Source organism: Numida meleagris, chromosome 4 (genome assembly GCF_002078875.1).
Source record: "Numida meleagris isolate 19003 breed g44 Domestic line chromosome 4, NumMel1.0, whole genome shotgun sequence".
NCBI classification, from domain to species: domain Eukaryota; kingdom Metazoa; phylum Chordata; class Aves; order Galliformes; family Numididae; genus Numida; species Numida meleagris.
In genome coordinates, this window is record NC_034412.1 from 20,764,960 (window position 1) to 20,786,752 (window position 21,793).

Sequence of the window (21,793 nt, forward strand, 5' to 3'; positions counted from 1 at the left end):
CCAAACCGACCTACCGTTCAGGAACGCGGGGCTCCCTCACCTCCCCGTTCCTCGCCACCGCCGCGCCCTAGTCACCCTGCTCCGTGTCCTCACATTCGGGGGCTGGAAGGGTGCAAGGGCTGGTGCCAGGGTACCAGACCCGTAAAGCTGAGGTAGACCACGGAGGAGTCGGTAGGCGGACCGCCAGGCCCGAGGTGCCTCTGCGAGCGAGCAGCCCCAACGCTTGCAGCACCACAGCCCGCCGCCCCGCCAGCGGCGCACTACAACTCCCAGGATTCCGCGGAGCACAGCCAGTTGCGCATGTGCACCAGGGCCGGACGGCCCCAGGCGTTACCCCGCCCCCAGTCGCACACCCGTGGACGTGATTGGCTCTTTGTGGGGAGCCAGGTCTGGGCTCTGATTGGCTGCGATCACCGTTGAGGCGGTTTCCGGAAGGGGGCGGTGGGAGGAGAAGCAATATGGCGGCGGGGAGCGGAGAGGGGCAGCAAGAGATGATGGAGGGTGAGGGCTTGCTGCAGCTGATGGGGTTGGGTCGGCATGGATTGTGGAACGGTGCGGCCCTGGAGTGCTGCCCGTCGGCCGGGAGCCCCCAGAGGGGCGCGGTGGGCTCGGGGCCCTCCGGGCCGGACAGCCCCTGGGGGTCCGGCCTGAGGCGAGCCCTGTGGTAATTCTGGGAGTGGGGCCTGAGGGGCGCGGGGCGCGGCCTCTGCGGGGGAGGTGGCAGAAGTGGGGCTGTGGAGGCGACCGTCACATAAAGCATAAGGAGAACGTAAGGAATATCCCCGGTGTGGTTTCCCCAGGTAGAAGCTGCACTGTACTTAGCTGGTGGTACTGAGGCGGCCGCTCGGGCTGCAGCCATCTGTGCCTTTGGGGCTCTTGTTTTCCTGAAGCCTTTGCCTCGTGTCACTAGTACCCTCGTACGTGCTGCTGGTTTTATTTCTTCTGAAAGATCTTTAAGTGTCATCGTTCTCCTTCCATTTCCGTAGTCTTTGGAATTGCACTTCGTTGATCTAAGAAATTTCCTTTTTCCTCCAGTCTTCTTCCCAGATTGTTGGTTTTAGGAAGATGTGATGGGAGGAAAAAGTGCATCCAAAATCAAAGTAGAAACAAGGGGTAAGAGGCCTTTTATTTAAGACTAAACCTTTCATTTAGTTAATTTAGGATTTCTACTAACTGCATAGTGGTATTTGTGAGTCCTGGTTGTGATATCTCCTTGCTGCTTTTTTGCCCCCAGCATGCTGCCAGAAGTGGCCTAACTCTGCTGTTCTCTATCTCCTGCAGTCGATAAGCGGATCGAATCGGAGGAGTCGGAAGACGAAGGGAAGAAGCAAGCGGTGCGCTTAGTAACAGACCTCAGCCAGCAGAGCCTGAGAGATGAGCAGAATGGTGAGAACTCCACAGGTACCTTCCCGCCTCAGTGATGGCTTTAGGGAGGTGTGAGCCACCTACCTGCGTCAGTCCTTTGTATTCTTCCCCATGGATACACGACGTTTGTCTCAGTATTAGTTAACAGTTGCCCTAGAGAAAACTTTTTTTTTTAAACAATAGTATAATCCTTGCTGTAGTAAAGCTGTCTTCTTTTATGGAACTGCAGATATTAGACTCCTTTTTTATTTATCAGTGTGTGGAACCATGCTTCTCTTTGAAATGTCAGTGTGCAAAAAGAGCTTGATTGATGCTTCTTTGTGGAAGGGTTCTCACTTTCTGTAGAAAGATGCTGGAAGTGTTTATTAAAAATGAACAAAACTAGCTCTTCATTCTTCTGCTGCACTGTATATAGCTTTTAACTTTAAAAATTGCCAGATCGCTTCGGGAGCCAAAGAGGACTATTTCTAGATGTGATTTGTTTTGTTGCGGGATTTTTTTTCTTGGCTTAAAAATTTGAAGACATCAAAATTGTACCTGTTTGAATTGTCTGGATTTCAAAATTTCTCTGCAATTTTTGCTGCTTGTGTTAGCTCATCAGGTAGAAATTTTGGCAGGCGCTTTGAAGCCTGTGCTTGTTTAATGGAGATGTTTGTTTTATGGTAGCTTGCAATTTGTCAAAGCAAATCAATACCTGAAGAACCTATACAGCAGTGTCATCTGGACTTTTAATACAAGCTAACAATTTCAGATGCAGTACATCCTTTTGATAGGCATGCTCGTAGGTATTATTGGCCTGGAAATGAACTGAAACTTTCTGCAGCAAAATTTAAATCATTGTTAACTATCAAACAAACACACCCTGTAAGTTGAAGAATGTGTGGTGATATGTCTAAAAGCACAAGAGCACGTCCCACAAACTGTAAATCCCAAGCTGTGCGCATTCAGTTGTAGGACACAGATCAGTCGGATGGAGTTTTCCTTTGCATGCACGTAGCATTTTGAGCATTCATTCTGCTGGTGTAATTTATTTGTGCATTCGAGGCTATGTGTTTTATGTTGTTTCCCTTTGGGAATTGTAATATTAGAGAAACTACTTTGAGTGACATGCTTTTATTTTCAAATGGGGGCAGGAAAAACAACTTATTGTCTGGATGCTATTTAATGTAAAAAACTATTTCCAGGATAGGAACTGAGAAGAGGAATAATAGTGGAGCATTTGAGTTAAGAGCTGGCAAGGAAACTAAGGTGCTCAGCTGAAAGGAAAATGGATACTTTGCCACCATTTTTCACCGAAGCTCACAAACGGAGCTCAAGCAGCTGAGATTTCACATTTATTGTTGTGTTAATTCTCTGAGGAATGGCGCTGCTGCTGTAAAATCTTATAACTTATCTTATAACCTATTATATTTTTTGCGCATATGCAGTTAAAAAGTGCAGTTAGGCTTCTAGCTACTTTAAATGGTTGTGGTGCCGTGCATTTACGTAACTTGGTAACTGCTGCTTCGTGCTGCAGCACTCATGCTTCCTGAGTGGCATCCTTTTTTCTGCACTTGCAGAGCTTGCAGGCGTGGGTTCCACAAAACCTCACTTAAGTAACTTTAGTGCCAAAGTGATATTTTTTTTGTTCCCTCATGAGAAACCCACTGCATTCAAAATTGTGGACTAACGTACTTAATACTGAGTGTTTAACATACTGCAGGAACATGTGAGCTGCAGTGAGCACTGAGGAAATGTGCCACTTTATGGAGAAGCCTGTCAGCTGGCAGAGATGGAAGAATATTTTTGACTAAACTATCTACCATGTACACCAGCTTTGCTGTTGAACAACTTTAAAGTCCCAAAAGGACGGGTTCCATCACCGAGCACTGTAACTTACTGCTTGTGCAACTCAGCCCAAGGGGAATTGTTTTTTTTTTTCTAATGTGATATCTTAAATAACTGTTGTTCTGACCTCAGAGTCTGTTCCTGTTGGCCGTAAATTCAGCTGGGCTGTTTGTCTTGGAGTGCCCTGTGCTGGCAGATTTTTGTACCCTAGAAATAGCTTAAAGAGATGTGGTCTTGGGAGCAGCTGGGAAGCGTATCCTACTCCCCTGCTGAAGTGCATCCCTCCTCATCTGGAAGGAAAATGGGACTTCAAGTGCTGCTTGGTGCTAAAAATGCTGACAGGCACATGTATGCTTGTCAGTTCCGGTGGCATTTCTATACCACCATGCAACGTCACCAAAATTGTCAGCTCACTTTCAATCCCCAAATTATGATTTATGCTCCTTGCTAATTTATGCTATATAAAATATTAAAAGATGAGGAACAGAGGACTCCCTTTAAATCTTAATTTCCACAAGTCAGTTCAGTGAGGGCTGTTTTCTGTTTGAATGCTCAGACGAGCCGTGGCCAAATACAGCAAGGTAAATAAGTGTGTGGAGCTATTAAAGCCTGCAGTTTGGCAGGATTAAAAATTGTAATGTTCGTACTGTTAATCCTTACATTACTACAGATGATGCCAAGCATTTGTAGGAAAAGCACTCATTAAGGATTGGCGATGTTTGGCATTTATATGGATATGACCATGCTCAGGCTATTAAAATAGTAATTATTGTGTTAATGGATAGAGCTTGCATACTATAATGCAGGAGTTAATCCAAAGCATTTGGAACTTGACTGTAATTAAAGATTCTAATAGTTTTTAGGGTTGCACAGAGGACTGACACACTTAAAATGGAAAGGGGTTGCATGTTTTATGTCTGTTTTGCTAAGTCTTATTAGACTTCCTTTGGAGATTGATGCGAACAGCACACCATCTTCCACAAATGGGGATCAGGCGTGAATTATTCAGCATGAATGTATTCAGTAAAATTCACTCCCTCTTGTGCTGTGATAGAAGTACAGCAAATGCTGGGCTACCTTCCAGAATATAAAAGCATTTCCCAAGCAAATGTATGCAGTGTGATAAACAGTGTTTTCGAGCATATTAGTGAGCTCATTCAAACAAAAGAAGGGGAATCCATGCGAGTGTGTGCGCAGCATAAACTGGCAAAATTTGTGAAATGAAGGCTGGAGGGTGGGATTGATGGGATGCTTGGTCAGTCTTGGCACTATCAGCTGCCAGCTTAGGCGTACTTAGGCTCCTCCTTGTGTTAGGTTATCTGAGGAGCACAGACACTTTGGAGCGTACATCCTCAGAGGGATGCTGGCTCTAAGTGTAAAGAAAAGAAATCCTGCCAAGATCTATCTTAAGCCAGTGTTATTCATCTGCTGGGTAGGCAGGCTGGATAAGGTGCTGCACTTTTTCCCTTTGCTTCTAGGCATGGAATTGTGTTGATAAAAAAGCTTTGTTTCATTACTTGCTGTCGTGATGAAAGTGAGATAGGTGATATGTACTTTTTAATGCAGCAGAACATCCGAACTGTGTGTTCCTCGTTGTGAAGAGTGCTTGCTCCCTTTGTCTCTGGATGTTAGCCATTGTAATCGTGTCTTTAACTAATCAGGTAGCAGAAGTTTATAACATTTGTTTCTGCTGCAGGAGAAGCAGAGACACCAGTGGACATGGAGACAATTAGCCTGGACCCAGAAGCTGAGGTAAAGGAAGATTTTTGTTGTTGTTGTTCTTTCAGGCTTTACACAGCAGGATGAAAGGGAAAGCGAGTGCTGAAACCTAGCTGAAAGATCTAATTCTTCTGAAGGTCCTAGCTATCCTGTCTTCCCCAAAACTGGTTCAGAGCCTTCAGGCTAGAAGTAGAGATGTTCTACTCTTGATCATTATAATTTTGTCATTTTTGAGTTTTAGAATAAGCATAGAGGCAAAGACAGCCTATTCCAGATAGGCCCTATATGGGTAAGAGAATTTTGTGCAGTACTTTGTTCAAGCCAGACAGCTCTTTCTCAGTAAAATTACAAATTTACTAGGAAAAAAAAGAGCCTCCTGTTGGTGAAACCAAACTCAGATTGAGGAGAAGGCTTTTGCCCTCTACACAGGTACTGCCTTTGCAGTTAATGAACTTAGACCACGTGTTTCACCATTGCTGGTAAAATCATCTGCCAAACCAAGTTTTTATGAGCTCTTTAAAGAGAAGTTTTAATGAGCCACACTTTTTGTAAGTCTGTAATTTTCCTTAGAAGAAAATAACTAGGTTTGTCTTTGAAGAGTATTTTGAAACACTTGCTGAATCCCTCTGAACTCCGTTTCTTGCAGGATGTTGACCTGAATCATTTCCGAATTGGGAAGATTGAAGGATTTGAGGTGCTCAAGAAAGTGAAGGTAACAGCCCAAAGGAATAGAGAATATCTCTCAGAGCTGGAGATTGTGCATGTCTGACCTACTAGAGAACAAACACAGGAGTCTTTTTGGCTGCCATCCTAAGAAGGTCCATCCAACCTAAATTTCTCCTCTTCTAGTTTAAAGGTGTTTCCCCTTGTCCTATCACTATCTGACCACGTATAAAGTCGGTCCCCCTCCTGCTTGTGAACTCCCTTCAAGTACTGTAAGGCCATGGTGAGGTCTCTCCAGAGCCTTAAAGGACTTCTGAAGGTTTCTAGTAAACTCCTTCTCAAAGCAAGTCCAGTTAAAGCATGTGGCTTAAGGCCTTGTCCAGTGAAACTCTCAAGCATTTCCAAGGATGGCAATTACACAGCCTGTCTGGGGCCCTGTTCTGGTGTCTGACCGCATCCGTGGTAAAAGCTTTCCTTCTGTAGAGATGGAAGAAAACAGGAAAATATTGTATTTTAAAAAACAAAAGCCACTTTCTGTCTGTATGCCAAAAGGCATGACATGCTGCTATTCGTATCTGTTTTCCTGCTAGACTCTGTGTCTGCGTCAGAACTTGGTGAAGCGCATCGAGAACCTGGAGCAATTGCAGACCTTGCGGGAGCTGGATCTCTACGACAATCAGATTCGGAAGATCGAGAACTTGGAGGCTCTAGTGGATCTTGAGTGAGTCGTGGGGAATCACCAGGTTTGGGCTGTGGGTGAATTGTCACTTGCTGAGTTACCGTGATGTAATTATTCCAGTCTTAATCATGAGAAAGCCCTGGGTGATACATTTGTCGGTGAAGGACAATATCTGGTCTCCACTGATAGTTAACTTGTGCAGTAAACTAGTTTTATTATCCTGGAGCTTGCCTGGGACAGTGGAAATGAAACATCTTCTGTGTAAGGCAGCAAGAATGGTAGGTGGTTGCAGCTTCTGCGCAGGAGCTCTCAGGTACTGATAGTGAGAGTTCCATATAACAGAGTTCTACTCCTGCAGAAAATGACTAGAGATGTGACTTTGCTTGGGGACAAAGTGCTATTCCCAGTTTCTGGCACTAGTCCTTCATCAGTCTGGAGGTGGATCACAACCATTTTCACTGGGACTGAGGAGGAGTGACCTGCTTACTGCAGTGCTAACTGCTTCATGCTCAAGGGAGACCTTGTCCCAGAGAGGCAGAGCTTGTCGGGACGTACATTTCCTACGGACTGTGCAGTGCTGGAAGTTGGCTTCACCCCCCCCACACACAGTGGCAGTTCCACAGCTGAGCAAAATGATGTCTGTTTTTTGCATGTGACAAACCTTTCTGTTTTTCTCCATGGCATGTTATGGAAGTATTTTGAATGTTGTATTCATTATTTCTGATTGAAGAAATGCCACTTGTGACTCTAGCTTCGTGGCCTAACAAAATGCTTGATTTCTGCAGATAGTGAGGCTCATCACCAGTTTACAAATGCCTCTGCCAGGACCTTCCATGCCTCCTGGACTGAAGAGCCCTTTGTTTTGTTTTACCTCAGGATCCTGGACATCTCGTTTAATGTTCTGCGACACATTGAAGGACTAGATCAGCTTACCCAACTTAAAAAACTCTTCCTCGTCAACAACAAAATCAGCAAAATTGAGAATTTGAGCAACTTGCAGCTGTTACAGATGTTAGAGTTGGGATCCAATCGAATTCGGGTAGGCTTGCTGTACAAGATGTTAGCTGGAGAGTTTTGAGCTCTGTGGCTTTTGGGATTAGCCCATTCTCAAAGTGCTCTGCGTTGACTTTGACTTGTAATTTTGCTGTTTTTATTGTTCTAGCCATTCAGTGTGTAGTTGTTTGTCTGCTGCTCCTGCTGGATCCTTCCATTATGTATGTGTGTAGTGCCTGGCTTCTAAACTATGACTGAGGGATTTCTCCTTAGTGCAGTGTGTGCTGCTTTCTGCGTATGGCAGTTTTCTCTCAATAGAGAGCCAAACCTATCAAAACTACCAGCTATTGTTTTCTCTTGCCTTCCTTGTGGCTGATGCTCTGTCTTCTACTTCATCAAACCAATTGAACGCTAATTGCAGTTTCAGGTTCATATGTGTATTTGATAAATTTGTCTCACTCAAGAAAAAGATTTTCTTGAGGTCTTGCTTTGAAGTGCCTCGAAAACCTGATAGTCCACTGCTGGCTGCTTTTTCTTATTTGTCAGTTAGTGACCTTTCCAATTTTGTTGATTTTGAAGTCTATTGCACTTAAAGGGAGGCAGTTCTGAATGATCTCTGCTGTCCATAAGGCAGACTTCTCTGTGTTTTGCCCAGGTCATAAGAGAATGGGTGAACCAGGCAACACAAAAGACTTGCAGTGTGCAAAGTAAACTATTAATTTTTTACAGGCTTTTCCAGTTACATATATGCTTTATAAAATAGCTGTAAGAAGTGAGTGCATTCCAATCTGAAAATAGTATAAGCTGACATTGCCCAGTTACAGATGCTGAGAAACTTTGTTATGCTGAATGAACGAATAGGAAAATATCTACTTGTCCTCTGTATTGTAAGTGTTGTGGAAGCACATGTCTCCATTCTAGAAAAGAAGGAAACTTAAGCAGTGATAAACAACCTTTGAAGGCAGAAATATTTGCTGCTTTTATGAACTGGAAACAATTCATTTTTCTCTTAAAGCTGAACTGGAGTGACTCTTCTGTCTGAAGGAACTGTTACTTTGGAAAGTCGCTTAGGGGGAATAAATCCTGAGTGGGAGAGCATCAGCCAGATGTGTGGTTAGGAGCCTTGTAGTTCCTATAGGCTGGGGAATGCGATTTAAAGAAGTGCGCTTTATGTATTCAGAAGCATAATAGGCTATAGGGACACCAACCGTTGCATTTCAAAAGCTGAGTTAAATAGAACTATTCTATCCCATATCTAAGCATCATTGCTTTGTGCAAACAAGAATAAAAACCAAACCAGCTGGGTTTCTGTGCTGGTACTTGGGTGGTATATTGCCACCAGTGTTGTCAAGCTGAAGAATATATTTTGAATGGCCAGCTTGAGTCTATTTTACGTGCATTTTTTGCAGTGCTGAGGCTGTGCATGGTAAAAAATAAAACAGTGATATTGCTGTGTGGGTAACAAGCTAAATTTTCTTATTTTTAGCATCTTTTCTGTTTATCTGTTAATTCTTTTCTTTAAAAAGCAATGCTCTGTGCTGCTAATTGCTTTACTGGACTGAGAAACCTGTGTCTAGGGTGGGCGTGAAGAAATGCATCTCCTTTGGGGAAACTAGAACTCTTCTGGTAGTCTCCTGCTGGCAGGGTAGCCTGGCTATGTGCTTTCTGGATGGGTGTGCCTGTAACTCTGGAGGGGAAGAAGCTGTGAGCAGGCAGTTCAGGCAGTGTCCGTGGGTCTGGGGTGCCTGCTAAGTTCATCCCCTGAGCATTAAAGCTGCTGCAATAATGCTGTTAGTCGTTTGCTGCAAAACTCTTGACTTCTTGGTGTGCACTTCACCTGGAGTCCGTCGTGACTTAAAAACTTGTAGTTCTGTCCTTTTTATGTGAATGGTGGGGAAACAGTTTTATGCCCGAGCTGATGCATTTTCATGCTTTTCTTTCCAAAGTTGGACTGAGGCAACTACAAGGCAAACACTTCATTTATTCCCTAGCTTTTTTTTTTCCTCATGCCTATCTGTTTCATACTTAAATGTGGCTTTTTATAGCTTTAAGTAGCTTTTTTTTTCTTTCTGATTATTTCTTCTCAGTACCCTCAGAGTCACAAGTATTTCCTCCTCAGGGCTGGGGGAGCTACCATTGAGAAACAAATCTATTATTTTCTTGCAAGGCCAGAACAGGGGTAAGTCCACAGGCTAGAAGGAGGGTGAGTCCAAATATGAGCTGATAAACAGCTTCTGTTGAATCTGTTGGCAGTTCTGGGATAGAGATTGAAAAGCTTCTTTCCTTTCCAGAGCATACCTATAATACACTGTGTGCATGTGCCCGTCCTCCTCTGCCTTCCCCTGCCCACGAGCGCACACAGAAGTCTGAGTGGTGCTGGGACGTGGTGTCCTGTCTCACCAGCACTGCTGGGCTCTGACCCTGCCTGGCAGGAAGCGTTCTGAGAGCTGGCACGTCACAGAGTACTTGAGCACAGATGCACAGCTGTGTATCTATAGCCATATTGCTGCTTTTCTGTGAGCTGAAGTCTGTTTTTAAAATTCCTTTTTAGCAGTACCTTCTTCCATTTTGTATTTTTTGTAGATTTTCCCTTGCAAAAAAAAAAAGCGTTTTTATTTCCTCCTGTTTACAAGAGACTTTTCTAAACCCATCTTTTCCCCCTTTTCTTGCCCTTTCTTTTTTTTATCCTCTGATGCTTTCTGGTGCCCCCGTTTTTTATTTTTACTTCTTGTAAATAAAGAATATGGTTGTTCTTGGTGCCTCACAGAGATCTTCTCTTCCACTAAAGGCTGAGCTCAGCACTTAAATTGGTGTAGTGTATATGCTCTGTCAGTAGTGTGTATATTTAACATGTACGTTGCTAAAATGGGTACGTTGTGCCAGTAGTGTGAATATATTGACGGTAGTTAAATGTGCTAACAGTTTATGGCATCTAGATACAGGCAGGAGGCAGTTAACTTTGCTTATGGCAGGGAAACTAATGAGCAGAGAAGCTGGGCAGCTTGCCTCCGACTGCTTTTATCACCGATGGCTAGGACTGAATTTGGGAATTATTTTTTCTCCTCCCAGCTTCTCTTTCCATTCACCAGTGACAGATACTCTGGATTCACCAGTGAGTATCCCCTGCCCCGGGTACACCTTGTGGCCCAGAGAATGTCCTTTTCAGTGTTACAGAGCCTGTCTGTTCTCTGATCCTGCCTGGATGGTGGGGCAGCAGCCAGGAGAAAGTGATGCGACCCCTGCTGAAGCCAGCAGCTAGCAATGCCACAGGCCAGCCCTCACAGGCTGAGGTTTGCTGACACTGCACAAAGCCCTGCACTTTGCTCTTGCGTCCTGAGGGAGGCCCAGCACGCACGCTGTGTGTTGTGGAATAGGCAGGCTTGTGTTTCACAGGAGGGAAACTGCTGCACAGGTCAAGGCTGTACAGTGCTAAGTGTATCCACAGGTTGGAGTTGTGCATCACAGCAGTGCTGTCTGCTTTGGTCTTCTTGCAGGCTATTGAAAACATCGACGCTTTGACTAATCTGGACAGTCTGTTCCTTGGAAAGAATAAAATCACCAAGCTGCAGAACTTGGATGCACTGACGAACCTGACTGTGCTCAGTATACAGGTATCGATCCTGCTCTGTACTGTGGTGTTTGAAACACCCTTGGTGATGTGAACCACCTTTATAATGAGCTCCAAATCTTTGGAGTTTGGGTCAAACTGCTTTATTGGAAGAGAGTGAAATGAATGTGAAGCCCAGCTTCCTTCGTGAAATACCACTTGTTGTTTATTGCAGTAACATTAAATGAGTTATGCCGGGGAAGTCCTTGTACTGGCGGTGGGCTCAGTGTCACTGCCTTCTGCCAACAGGGAAGAAAAGTGAACAACAAGCTGTGCTAGATGAATCCTGTCCTTAATGAGCTTCTGGAAGGTTCCAGCTTTTTAACAGGGTGGAAGAAATCTCATCAGACAAAGCTCATGCGGTCTAGCACAAGCTAGACAAATAGTGTCTGAGGAAGTTGTACTTTCTACATGTTACAGTACCTGTAGGCATCTTAATCTATAGGACGTACAGAACTTTATGTAGCAGAGTATATCGGAACTGAAATCCTGTAACTTTGCTTAGGATTATTCTGTTAAAAAGACCTACAAAATGGATGCTATTAACACATCGTCATGTTTCTAAAGAGACCAAGTGGAAAACTGCAACTTCTGATGGGCAGGTCAGGGTCTGACCCTCCTGAACAGGTACGGTGGTACAGGCCATTAAAACTGAGTGTATGGCACTGATGTTGATCCAAACAGGCATTTCCTCTTCCCATGCTTTATCTCCCATGCCTCACTTGGATTTTGGGTGGTTCATACTGATCTTATACTGTTGTTACGCTTTCAGAGTAACCGTCTGACCAAGATTGAGGGGCTGCAGAGCTTGGTGAATTTACGTGAGTTGTACCTCAGCAACAACGGCATTGAAGTCATCGAGGGACTGGAGAACAATGTGAGCAGGCTGGAAGTGTGTCAGAACTGCTGCCCTCAGCATCCTGCCTGGGGGGTTGGGCTTCTCCTGAAGCTTCTGTTCCTCAGCTGCTTCAGTTACACAAAGGGTTCTGAGCATCTTGAAAAGACCTTGAAAGTCCAAGTATTAGTTACATTAAAATCCAGTTAATTTGTAACATTAGTTACTCCAGATCCAGTGGGGCTTCATGCACGTAAGTTGCTTTCTTGAACATGGAGGGAAGTGTTCAAGGCATGTGGCTCGTGCAACAGCCTGGCAGACGGTCAGCAGTGAAATGACTGATGGCCGCTGCTGGCTGGCTCTGCCGTATCCTTCCAGAAAGCAATCTGTAGGTAACTGTGAGTCTTTGTTGGTAGGACAAGCCGAGTTGGGAGTGAGAGGGACAAGCCATGGCATGTGGCTTGCCTTCGTGCCACTGTGTTTTTAGATAGGATTGATTTCACAGAAGCCTGTAACATTTTGATTCTCACGCAACAGCAGGTGGCATTGTAGGAGAGCAGAGAAATAGGGAACTTGGTTGTGTGCGGGGCAGAAAACTTTTTCTAAAACTGTTGAACTTTCTGCTGCAAAAAGCATTCAGCTCTGTTCAAGAGGATGCTTCTGATCCAAATTTTAATGGACTCCTATTCTTAATGTACTGTGAAGGAAACTTACTTCCTAGGAGCCCTCAACTGACAATTGCCATCCAGCGAGTAATTGCTTTCATTTTTGCCACATGGCTTCTGGGAGGTCAGTACCCAGCTTAATTAAAAGCAGTCTGTCTTGCTAAATGTAGACAAGAGTTCTTGTCGTAGGACAGCTGGTGGTAACATGTCATTGCTTCTAATGATTTTTATCTCTGGGCCTGAGAGACAGAAGATCAAAGGAAATCTAGTGTAACTTTTTGTTTGCTTGCCTAGAACAAACTCACAATGCTGGACATCGCATCCAATAGAATCAAGAAGATCGAAAATATCAGTCACCTAACAGAGCTGCAGGAGTTCTGGGTAAGTGCTGTACGTGGTGAAAAAGGCCTCTGACTGGGAGGAGTGGTGTATATCTTGGACAGCTGTCCTTAAGGCAGCACTTGTGAACACTTCTCATCTTGGTGAACCATCTTGACAGAGTAGAGTGTGATGGTTTCTCCTCAGGAAGGAGGTAAGCCTACCAAGATTTCGGCAGGGCTTTGGTTAGTGGTAACAAGCCTGTCTCTACCTAGGAAGTAGGCCCTGCCTTCACGCTTGTGGCGGTTATGAAACAGCCTTACTGTGTCCTATTTTTGCAAATCTCATCTTTCTTTAAGTCAGCATGACTGTGTAATGAGAGAATCTGATACTGTGTCACTGCTGCACTGGAACACCATCTCTGTTTAGAAAAGGCTTGATATGTTCATGTTACAAATATGAAACAAATGGAACTGTCTCTGGTTTACTTCCATTCCTAGGAAGCAGGTAATGGTTTAGGGTTGTTCCTGTTACCTCTGTGACACCGTGGGTAGCAGGTCCTTTACCATTTCTAAGTCTGGTCAGCATATATGCAGAGACTTTCTACCTGAAATATCAGTACCCTGTCACTGTGGGGACCTGCATACAAATCTGTTCATATTTTAGAGAAAAGCAGCAGATATTAATGAATTAACAGGTGCTCTAGCTCCTTTTGTGTGTTAAAGCTGAGCATTGTGCTGCCTAGTATTGTGCCTGTTATTTGGAGTTCAGTTATATAAACTTCTAAGCAGAGGCTGAGAGAGAGGATGGAAAAGCGGTTGCAAATCGTAGAATCAGCTAAGTTGGAAAAGACCTACAAGATCATCCAATCCAACCAAATGGAATCAAGCTGTAGACCGTAGTGTCCAGGCTATGCAGACCATCTTTCTCACCTTGGAGTGTGGCTTAGCCAACTGCCAGTGGTGTTACCCGGCTGTATTAGTTCTGTAAGGAACTCTTTAAGTAACAGGAGCTGAGGAGCCTGTTCAAAACATGGCATGTTAGAAATGAGACAGTACGGTGTGCTCAGCGTGGGGCCTGCTGGCATCCTTTTTATGTGTGTGTGCATATACGTGCTCTGCAGATGAATGATAATCTTGTTGAGAGCTGGAGTGACCTGGACGAGCTGAAAGGAGCGAAGAACTTGGAGACTGTGTACCTGGAGCGAAACCCCTTGCAGAAGGATCCCCAGTACCGGCGCAAAATCATGTTGGCCCTCCCATCTGTCCGGCAGATCGATGCCACGTTTGTTCGGTTCTGAGCCTCCTGCTGCCCTCTCTCTCCTGCCCTCCCTGGAGAAATGTCCCAGCTGGGTTTTTTATCCACTTACCATTCCCCAGGTCTTCAGTACACTGACACTCGCAGAGCAAATAGTCAACAAAAAGCACTGACTACCGGATCTTGTGTACAATGCACTCATTGTTTTTGAAATGTTGTTATTATTATTATTAAATCTTAACATAAGAGAGTTCCTTGTGCTCGTATCTTATTTGCCTGGGAGGTTTGGCAGCAGGTGTTTGCAACAGACCAGAGCTTTTCTGTTTGGAGCCACTTGGTGACCCTGGCACACCTTCAGGTTTGTGATATCCTTGCAAACATCGCTGTCCCTGGTCTGGACTTAAAGGTGGTCTGTAAAAATGGGGGAAGGTGGTGACTGTGTTGACATGCAGGAGACTGATAAAAATGCTCATCCAGGTGCTCAGACTTGAGTTTTTGCTAAGTATCTGTTAGTAAAGGGGAAGGAGCGGGAGGGCTGGAAGCCTTTCATAGCATTTTTTTTTTTTTCTTGAGGCAGTTAGAGGTTTGTTATATAGTTGACTGAGAAGAGATAGCATGAGTTGCAGAAGCTGTGTGAGGACGCGCATACCTGGATGGAGCTATCAATGGAGGCACTGCTGGGGACTGGAGGACTTAAAAGAGGTAAGATAATGGGCTGTGGATTCCACCTGGGGAGGGGAAGGGTTGAGTCCCTGGCCTTCCTCATTGCCTTCACCTCTGCTTTCCTGCCCTGTGTATGCAACAAGTATGTCCACAACAGCAGCCTGTGTGCCTTCACCTAGGCCTGTGCACTGTGGGACTTCGTCCAGCACAGCAATGCCACTTGCAGGTGGGGCCCTTCTGCCTCAGCTGGCTCTGTTTGCTTGGGCTCCTGTTTACTTTTTACAGCCACTGCCACCTCCTCAGCAAGCATTTCAGTTCAGCTGGGTACAGGTTGCCCACCTGCTACCCAGAGCTCCTCAGGGCCCTGCTTATCCCAGAGCTTGCCCAGCGTGTGCCTGTGGGCTGGGGCTGGACAGGCAGCATGGGGCCAACAGCCTGTCGCTGGCCCACCCCTTCCCACTTTGGTTTAATGCACCTGAGTGCTTTGGACTGCAGAAGCTCTCCAGCTGGGGAGCCAGAGGAGGAAAGGTCACTGCTGTGGGGAGACAGCTGGAAGCACCCCAGGACTGGGCTTACCAGCTGCTGCGCTCACATCCTGTGGTGACATGCGGTGATGATGCCAGCCACGGGGCAGGCAGGTGTGGTGACAGCTGCATGTGGCTCCCACAGGTACAAGGCATTCAGAGAGCAGGATGGCAGCTTGACTTCAGCCTACTGAAGCTTTCAGCTTTCTCATCGCGTCTCAGGTAATGGCCACTGGGTCCCGCAGGGAGGGATGGGGCATGGGTGCTGGGTGAGGATGCGCTGACCCTGTGTCCTCTCTTGCTGCCAGCACATGGTTTTATCAGGCATGTGATTGCCTCTCTGGTGCACAACATTCCTGAGTTGGAGGAGGTCAAGGTGAAGCGCTGTCAGGCTTTGCTCTCAGCTCCCCCTGTGCCAGTGCTCACTGCGCTTGTGCTGGCTCAACACAGGCAAGCTGGACCTCCTCCCAGTGGGCTGAGCCCAGCCAAGCAGGGGCTGCTCTGTATCTCAACCCATCAGTAGAAATAACATCAGTGACACTCGGAGCTGTTTCAGGTTTTATTTTAGAATTTATAAAATTCCAGTGTCATCCATACTCATGAGCCTTTTTACATGTTTGCATATAGTCTCCAAATTCCAAAGTTAAGGCCAAGGGATCATTGCTATGGAAACGTACAATATGGAAGACGTCAGAGAGGAAATGGACACATGCCACAGTCTGCTGCGGAAGGAGGGTGGTGGGGGACAGTACTAGGTACAATCACTTCATGACCTTCTTTAGAGTGGAGGGTCGGGCTGTGGGGCAAGCCCAGACAGCGGTGCCCCAAATGTAACTCAAGCCTAACTGTGCAACTGGTGAGGGTGGGGGTATAAAGAGGACGAGTGGGTGATAGGCTTGGTGACACAGGACAGACCTAAGCTACGGGAGTAATAACCATTTTCTGACAGACACGCATGGGAGGGTGTTACCCTAGTTCAGCCTGACCCACCCTGTATGCTATCTCCTGCATGGAGGCAAAGCCACCCTGTCCTTCAGGGGCAGCTAGGTGCCCTGCAATGGGACAGGGCCGGCTGCAGTCATTTCTCAAACTTGCAGAGAGCACTAGGAGGTTTTGGTGCAACTTCTACATAGCAGCCTCTTCCAAGGAGAGCTGTCATGGGAAGGAAAAGCATCAGTGTGTCAGGCATGGCGGACAGAGCAGAGGGCTGGAAAAGGCAAGCATGCTGGGCCCAGCCTGCCAGAATTCAGGCCTTTGCCCTGTAAGCAGCACTAGAGAAGGGAGGCTAGGGACTCCTGCTTGTCCAAAAGCTGAAGCAGCTGCGCTAGAGGAATGGCTCAGACTACAACCTTCTGTAGGACCAAGGCAGGGGAAGGAGGGAACGCAGGGCCCAACACCCCCTGCCTCCCTCTACATAGACAGGGTTTTCCTCTTACTGGCTAGAGGAGCTCAGACATGGCCCTCTTAGAGCAAGCTGGGGCAGGGCCTAGGCACAAGCAGCCCAGAGGATATGACATGGATCACCCTCTCCAGCCCATACAATGGAGGCCTCAGGGAGGGCTTGACGCACCACACCGTCAGCCCCATCACTTTCAGTTCCCCTCTTCCACCAGAGCAGAAGCCTGGCTCACAATCTCTGCAGGCAGTGGCTGCTGTGAGGCTGGGGCAAGGGCCCTGGGGCCAAGCCTGGTTCTAGCTCAGGAAATCCTACAGTCCCGCAGCCTGCATATGACCGTGTGCACTCTGCTTCCCTCCAGAGGAGCTCACACAGCTCCTCGAAATGCTCCTCTTGGTTCTCCTCTGGGGTTCTGCTCTGGGTGCCAGGGTGAGAGCTGGAGCAGCTGCTCACCCACCTACACTGAGAGGCCACCATCATACTGACTTTTGAGGTAGAAAGAAGACAATAGTAAATGGTGTCCCTGCTGCTCATGCCTAGATGCTGCAGTGCTCGCAAGGGACGACAGCTCAAGGCTCTGCTTCCCACCAGCTTCTCCTGGGCCACGCCATCACAGCAACCTCAGCCAAAACCAAAATCTGTCCCATCCAGTAACACTGTCATGTGCTGGCCTGCCTGACTGCCCCTGTGGCTTTTGGGAAGGGTGAATGAGGGAGTGCTGGGAACTAGGAGCAGGGTCTGTCATTGCGCGCTGGAAGACTCATCGAGCGTGCAGGCTGGGGCTGTGCTTGGTGTGGCACAGAGGTGCGCTTACCTGACCAGGGCAGCCATATGTTGTTCTGGTCCCTTCCATCTCTGCTGCCTCTACAGCCTACTCAAAGTTTTGTTTTGTTCCTTTAAAAAACTAAGTTTCTGACCTTTTAGATTATTTTAAGCTCTCCCCACAGTCAGCTATCAGCATTAAATGAATTTTTGGCAGTTCAAAGGAAAAAAAAAAAAGTTGATTGCACTCTACAAAGGTAAGGTAAGGCCTGGGATAAACACAAAGGAAAGAGGGCAAACGTTTTGGCTTTAGAAAGTCAAGGAAATTTATTTCCTGAGGTCATGAGACAGGAAGTAGATTCCTAGCCACAGTAAAGGAGGTCTCCTAATGAAGGCGAGAATGCCTAGTAAGACATGCTCAAGAGAGCTGACTTTTCTGCTAGCGCTTGGGAAGCTGCAAATCTTAGTCACTTTAAGTCAATTGTGAAGTTTCTAACAAAAATACACACATTTAGTGTTTGAATCTGAGTGGAAGTCTTGTTCCAAAGAAGGAAAGTATATCCATCAAGAGATGAGAATGGGTCCTAGCTGTGGTGATAGCTGAGGGGAACAGGATGATGGGGTCTAGCACTCCAGACACCATTAGGAGACCTCATGGGGCAATTGACTTGTGCTCCAGCCGCTGGGTCAGATTTCAGACAGGAAGTATTTGTGGCAGGTTAGTGTCAGGTCAGCGGGCTGGAGGAGATGGTTCTGCTTCCAGGTCATTATCGTTTGGGTCCCCAGGGAAGAGTCTTGGGGGCGACTTGAGCCCCAAAGCTGGGGAAGTCTTCAGAACTGCTCATATCAGGGGCCTAGAGCAAACAAAAAGGGAACAAGTTAAGCTCCTGCCCTGCTGCAAACCTGTACAGTGCCCCTCAGTTAAGCAGCTTCTCTGGTGTCTTGTGGGTGAGGGCTGAGCACGATCACGATGTCCTGCGGGTGCCCAGGACAGACAGCTGAGCCTCTAGAGATGACGCTGAGGAGGGTGCAGACAAGGGAACAGCAGGTGGCTGAGGGGTTCCAAAAGCCCAACCTCAGTAACTCGGTCACTGGAGTGTGGTCAGGACAGTCCTGCGGCAGCACTGGGGCAGCTGAGGACACAGCAGCCATGTGTCCCAATTCACTGCTCCCAGCAAGAACACAGCTGCAAACACTGAGCTAGTTCTGTGCTGCAGCACAAGTCAGAGGTCTCAGGGCCCCACGTCAACCTCTAAAAACCACATGACCTGGAGGAACACTTTCAGATAAGGGTTCTTCATTCCCCACCAGTTCTGCTGTATCTGACAGTGGGACACCCAGTACAGGCAAGATGTTTGGAAGGAGAGACAGGAGTGCTTTGGAAGCTGGAGGCAGAGCCCAGGCCTGCCCTCAGCTTGTATTGGTCACAAAGAGCAGGATGGCCCCTCACCACTTTCTCTGCCACCAGGGGAGGGAGAACACTGTATCCCCATCTGAAATGGGGAGGCAGATAACAGTCAGCCACATTCCCTGCACCCCAGTAGCAGAAGCAGCATGCACTCACCTTTTCGTTGTTGACAGTGGCCCAGGGGGCATCTCTCACCACGAAGCCCTTGGATGGGGCCTTGGACTCTTCATGGGAAGAGGGCTTCATATACACTTGCATTGCCTCATTGTCCACCACATCTGCAAGCTGTAGTCAAATAGCCCAGTTAGGAGGATGGATCTTAATGGTTCTTCAGACTGGTGTGATCTCCACCCCCCAAACTATCCCACATCGTGCTGCAACCTGTCCAAGGCCACCAGCCTGTTCCACAAAGACTGAACAGTGTTTCTCTACTAGTCTAATGGACACCAACTCCTAGACTGTAACTGATGCAAGCTGCAGCAAGGTGAGCATATGCACATGCTGGTGACATCCCTGCATACTTATTCACTACCCTTTTGTGGACAGCAGGGCCAGTCCTCGCATAGCCCAGTGCTCTGCAGCCTGTGTCTGAGGGACAGCTGCAGGTGAGGGCTGACAGCAACCTGCACAAGGATCAAGTTCTCCAATGCTGTGGTAGAAAATATCACATGGAGATACCTCAAACATTCAGCTCTGTGGTTAAGGAAAAACTTGCTAAGCCCCATACGGATATGCTAAAGACTTACATATTCTTCCTCCAAGTTCAGGATGTGATCAATAGCTTCTTCCACATTCTCAGGAAGTCCTGTCACAGTCACACAGTTGGGGTCAGGAGCTCCACTTTGGGGAAAGCGAATATCCACCTGCAACACAAGGGTCAGGACTTAAACATGCATGACTGAAAAGCTATGAACTCCTCCCCACTGCACTGTGTTCAGCTCTGGGTCCCCAGCACAAGGACATGGACCTGCTGGAGCGGATCCAGAGGAAGCACCTCTGCTATGGAGCCAGGCTGGAGAAGCTGGGGTTGCAAAGCCTGGAGAAGCGAAGGCTCGGTGGAGACCTCACTGCAGCCTTCCTCTACTTAAAGCGAGCCTACAGAAAAATCAGGAGAGGGTCTCTTTGTCAGGGAGTGTCAGCAATGTGACAAGGGCAAACGGCTTTAAACTAAAAGAGGGTAGGTTTAGATGAGATATTAGGCAAAAATTGTTTACTGTGAAGGTAGTGAGGCACTGGAATGGGTTGCCGGGGAAGTTGTGGAACACAGAAGCGTTCGAGGCCAAGTTAAATGGGGCTTTGAGCAACCTGGTCTAGTGGGAGATGTCCGTGCCCATGGCAGAGGGTTGAAACCAGATAGTCTTTAAGGCCCTTCCAACCCAAACCATTCTGTAATTCTATATGAGGTGTTTGTGGCAGCAGCAAAAGAGGGCTGCAGTTCCACAGTGTCCTGATTCTGCATCTTCATCATCATGCCATCAGCACGAGGCACAGAAAACTTTGTTTCCTCCACAGATAATCTTGGCTGACAATTATTTTATGTAGCTTTCTTAGTGTTCCCCATGCACAGCCACTAAACTCTCTTACAGCTTGCCTTCCAGATGGCTGCAGAGAAGCCATACAAGATGGGACCAAAACCAAAGGCTGCTCATTTGTGAACCAAACAGCTTGTTTCAACAACCAAGACCAGCCAAGATGCAAGCCTCCAAAATCTCATCACTCTGGATTCACATTTATTAACTGCCCCATTTAGTAAAGCACTTACAACTGCCATGTGCTGTCAAGGATGCTGACCCCTGCCCTTCCCAGAGGTAAGCTGACTTTGTCAAAGCCTTTCAGCTTCCAGCAGGCAAATGTGGATCCCCAGAAGTCTCTTTGGGAATCTTAAAGGCAGGGAATCAATGGCTTAAGCAAGCAAAGAAATGTAAGGAATCTTCTTGAGCTAAGAGGGTCTGAGTGCAGCCCCCCTCCCAGAGATCCGAGTATCAGTTTACTGTCCATTTCCAGTAACTGGAGCAGCTCACACAAGCACCTCTTCCTTCTAAAGACCATGTAGGACCCCACCTGAAAGAAACCTACTGGAAGTGCTGCACAGAAGGACAGAGCTCAGTGCTGCTTGCAGGGATAACTGAGAGCAGAAAAGAACTGTTTCCAGGTTCCTCTTACGACCATGTTCAAGCAAGATGAGACCAGCTGAGCCTGCTCCCTGCCTGGCTCCTGGAAGAAGGGTGACTCACAGCTCAGCTCATGTGGGAATGCTTGAGCTTGTGTCCATGTGCGCTGTCCAGGTAGCCCAGCTGGCCCAGTGACTCTGCATGTTTGAGGTGACAGCTTGACGAGAGCAGAACAGCACTGGCATTTCTTAGTGTTTGTTCCAGCCGGAAGTGCTCCACAGGCACGAAACAAAAGAATCACCAGATCTGAGCCTGACAGTTCCACATTCAGACCCTCATACCAAACTGCTAACTTAGCACAGGAGTAACCAGCACCACCAGCTACCCAGGACTTCCCTGCCTCTGCTGCATCACCCCCCTGCTCACCTTGAACTCATCCATGATTTTGCGGATGGCTTTCCCACGTGCACCAATGATGCGTGCATGAACACGATGATCCAGAGTCACATCCTCAGAGACCATCTGCTCCAGCTCACCAACGATCTTCATAATGGCATCCCGGGCAGCCTCAGCATTCTTCTCATAGCCAGTGATGGTGATCTGGTCCTGTGCCTGGGGTATAGGGAATTGTGTGAATAACCAAGCAAGTCTCCATGCTGCTTTCTTTTACCCTCCACATTATGCAATGGTAGCAGAGGGAAATCAGAGCCCTAGAGAAGATGCCGTGCTTCCTATGCTCACAGACAACCAGCAGCCCTCTCTGTGCATCCTCTGCTCTCTCACCTGGCTTTCATCATCTTTGTCAGGGAACTGGATGTTGACCTCATGCTCTGTGCGTATTTGCGTGATCACTGCTCCCTTCCGCCCAATGATTTTGGGGTGGTACTTGGGATCGACAGTGACTGTCAGCTTGAAGCTTCTCAAGGCCTGAAATAAGAGAAGCAAAGTGAGACAGATTCTGCATGGTCCTGCCTGAGTGTACATGGCTACAGAAGACTAAA

General features: G+C 47.1%; 2 protein-coding genes across 6 annotated transcripts in view; one reads left to right on the forward strand and one right to left on the reverse strand.

Annotated features, from left to right (window-relative positions):
* Positions 386-14,178, forward strand: PPP1R7 (protein phosphatase 1 regulatory subunit 7). 4 transcript variants are annotated; one of them, XM_021395982.1, is made up of 11 exons: positions 394-501; positions 1,036-1,113; positions 1,282-1,401; positions 4,889-4,944; positions 5,558-5,623; positions 6,165-6,295; positions 7,130-7,292; positions 10,741-10,857; positions 11,626-11,730; positions 12,648-12,734; positions 13,795-14,178. In XM_021395982.1, the coding sequence occupies exons 2-11, from the start codon at positions 1,071-1,073 to the stop codon at positions 13,969-13,971; spliced, it is 1,065 nt and encodes a 354-aa protein (XP_021251657.1). In that variant the 5' UTR covers positions 394-501; positions 1,036-1,070; the 3' UTR covers positions 13,972-14,178. The 4 variants fall into 4 exon arrangements, with proteins under 4 accessions (XP_021251656.1, XP_021251658.1, XP_021251657.1 ...); XM_021395984.1 differs by having other exon boundaries at positions 1,282-1,386; XM_021395981.1 differs by lacking the exon at positions 1,036-1,113 and having other exon boundaries at positions 386-501.
* Positions 15,662-21,793, reverse strand: part of HDLBP (high density lipoprotein binding protein) — a 35,467-nt gene continuing 29,335 nt past the window's right edge. For both annotated transcript variants that reach the window (XM_021395975.1, XM_021395976.1), the window contains exons 24-28: positions 21,576-21,719; positions 21,219-21,404; positions 19,428-19,544; positions 18,838-18,966; positions 15,662-18,127 (exon numbers count right to left, since the gene is read on the reverse strand). In XM_021395975.1, coding sequence (XP_021251650.1) covers positions 18,041-18,127; positions 18,838-18,966; positions 19,428-19,544; positions 21,219-21,404; positions 21,576-21,719 — 663 coding nt within the window. In that variant the 3' untranslated portion in view covers positions 15,662-18,040. The remainder of the gene's footprint in view (positions 18,128-18,837; positions 18,967-19,427; positions 19,545-21,218; positions 21,405-21,575; positions 21,720-21,793) is intronic.